Below are 296 nucleotides of genomic sequence, written 5' to 3'. Positions count from 1 at the left end.
GCTGTGCAGGCCAGGACACAAAGGCTCTGTTCCTCCCCGGCTCTAGGACAAGCTCTTCCCAATGGCTCCCAAGAGCAGCTGCTCCCGACCCCCGGGAGCTGAAGAGGGGGGAGTGTGTATGGGTCTCCTTGTAGATGGAGGGGGGGCTTTGGGCCACAAAGAGCAAAATGGAGAGGGAGGGCAGGCTGCAAGCTAAATCCCAGGGCTTGGAGCCAGGGGGAGGTTGTCTGTGAGGGGATGCAGAGCGTGTGCTGACCTGGTGCTCTGCCCCACAGGACAATATGTGGGACCCCAAA

General features: G+C 60.8%; 1 protein-coding gene across 1 annotated transcript in view; it reads left to right on the top strand.

The window, feature by feature from the left end:
- Positions 1-291, top strand: part of LOC104526606 (serine/threonine-protein kinase PLK3-like) — a gene marked incomplete at both ends in the record, with an annotated part of 1,650 nt that extends 1,359 nt beyond the window's left edge. The window contains one exon of the mRNA XM_010170114.1: positions 276-291. Within this exon, the coding sequence (XP_010168416.1) occupies positions 276-291 (16 nt within the window). The remainder of the gene's footprint in view (positions 1-275) is intronic.
- Positions 292-296: the final 5 nt, after the last annotated feature.

Source organism: Antrostomus carolinensis, unplaced genomic scaffold, assembly GCF_000700745.2.
Source record: "Antrostomus carolinensis isolate BGI_N321 unplaced genomic scaffold, ASM70074v2 scaffold46826, whole genome shotgun sequence".
NCBI lineage: Eukaryota > Metazoa > Chordata > Aves > Caprimulgiformes > Caprimulgidae > Antrostomus > Antrostomus carolinensis.
Note: the sequence above shows the minus strand (reverse complement) of the source record. Positions and strands in the feature narration are given on the sequence as shown.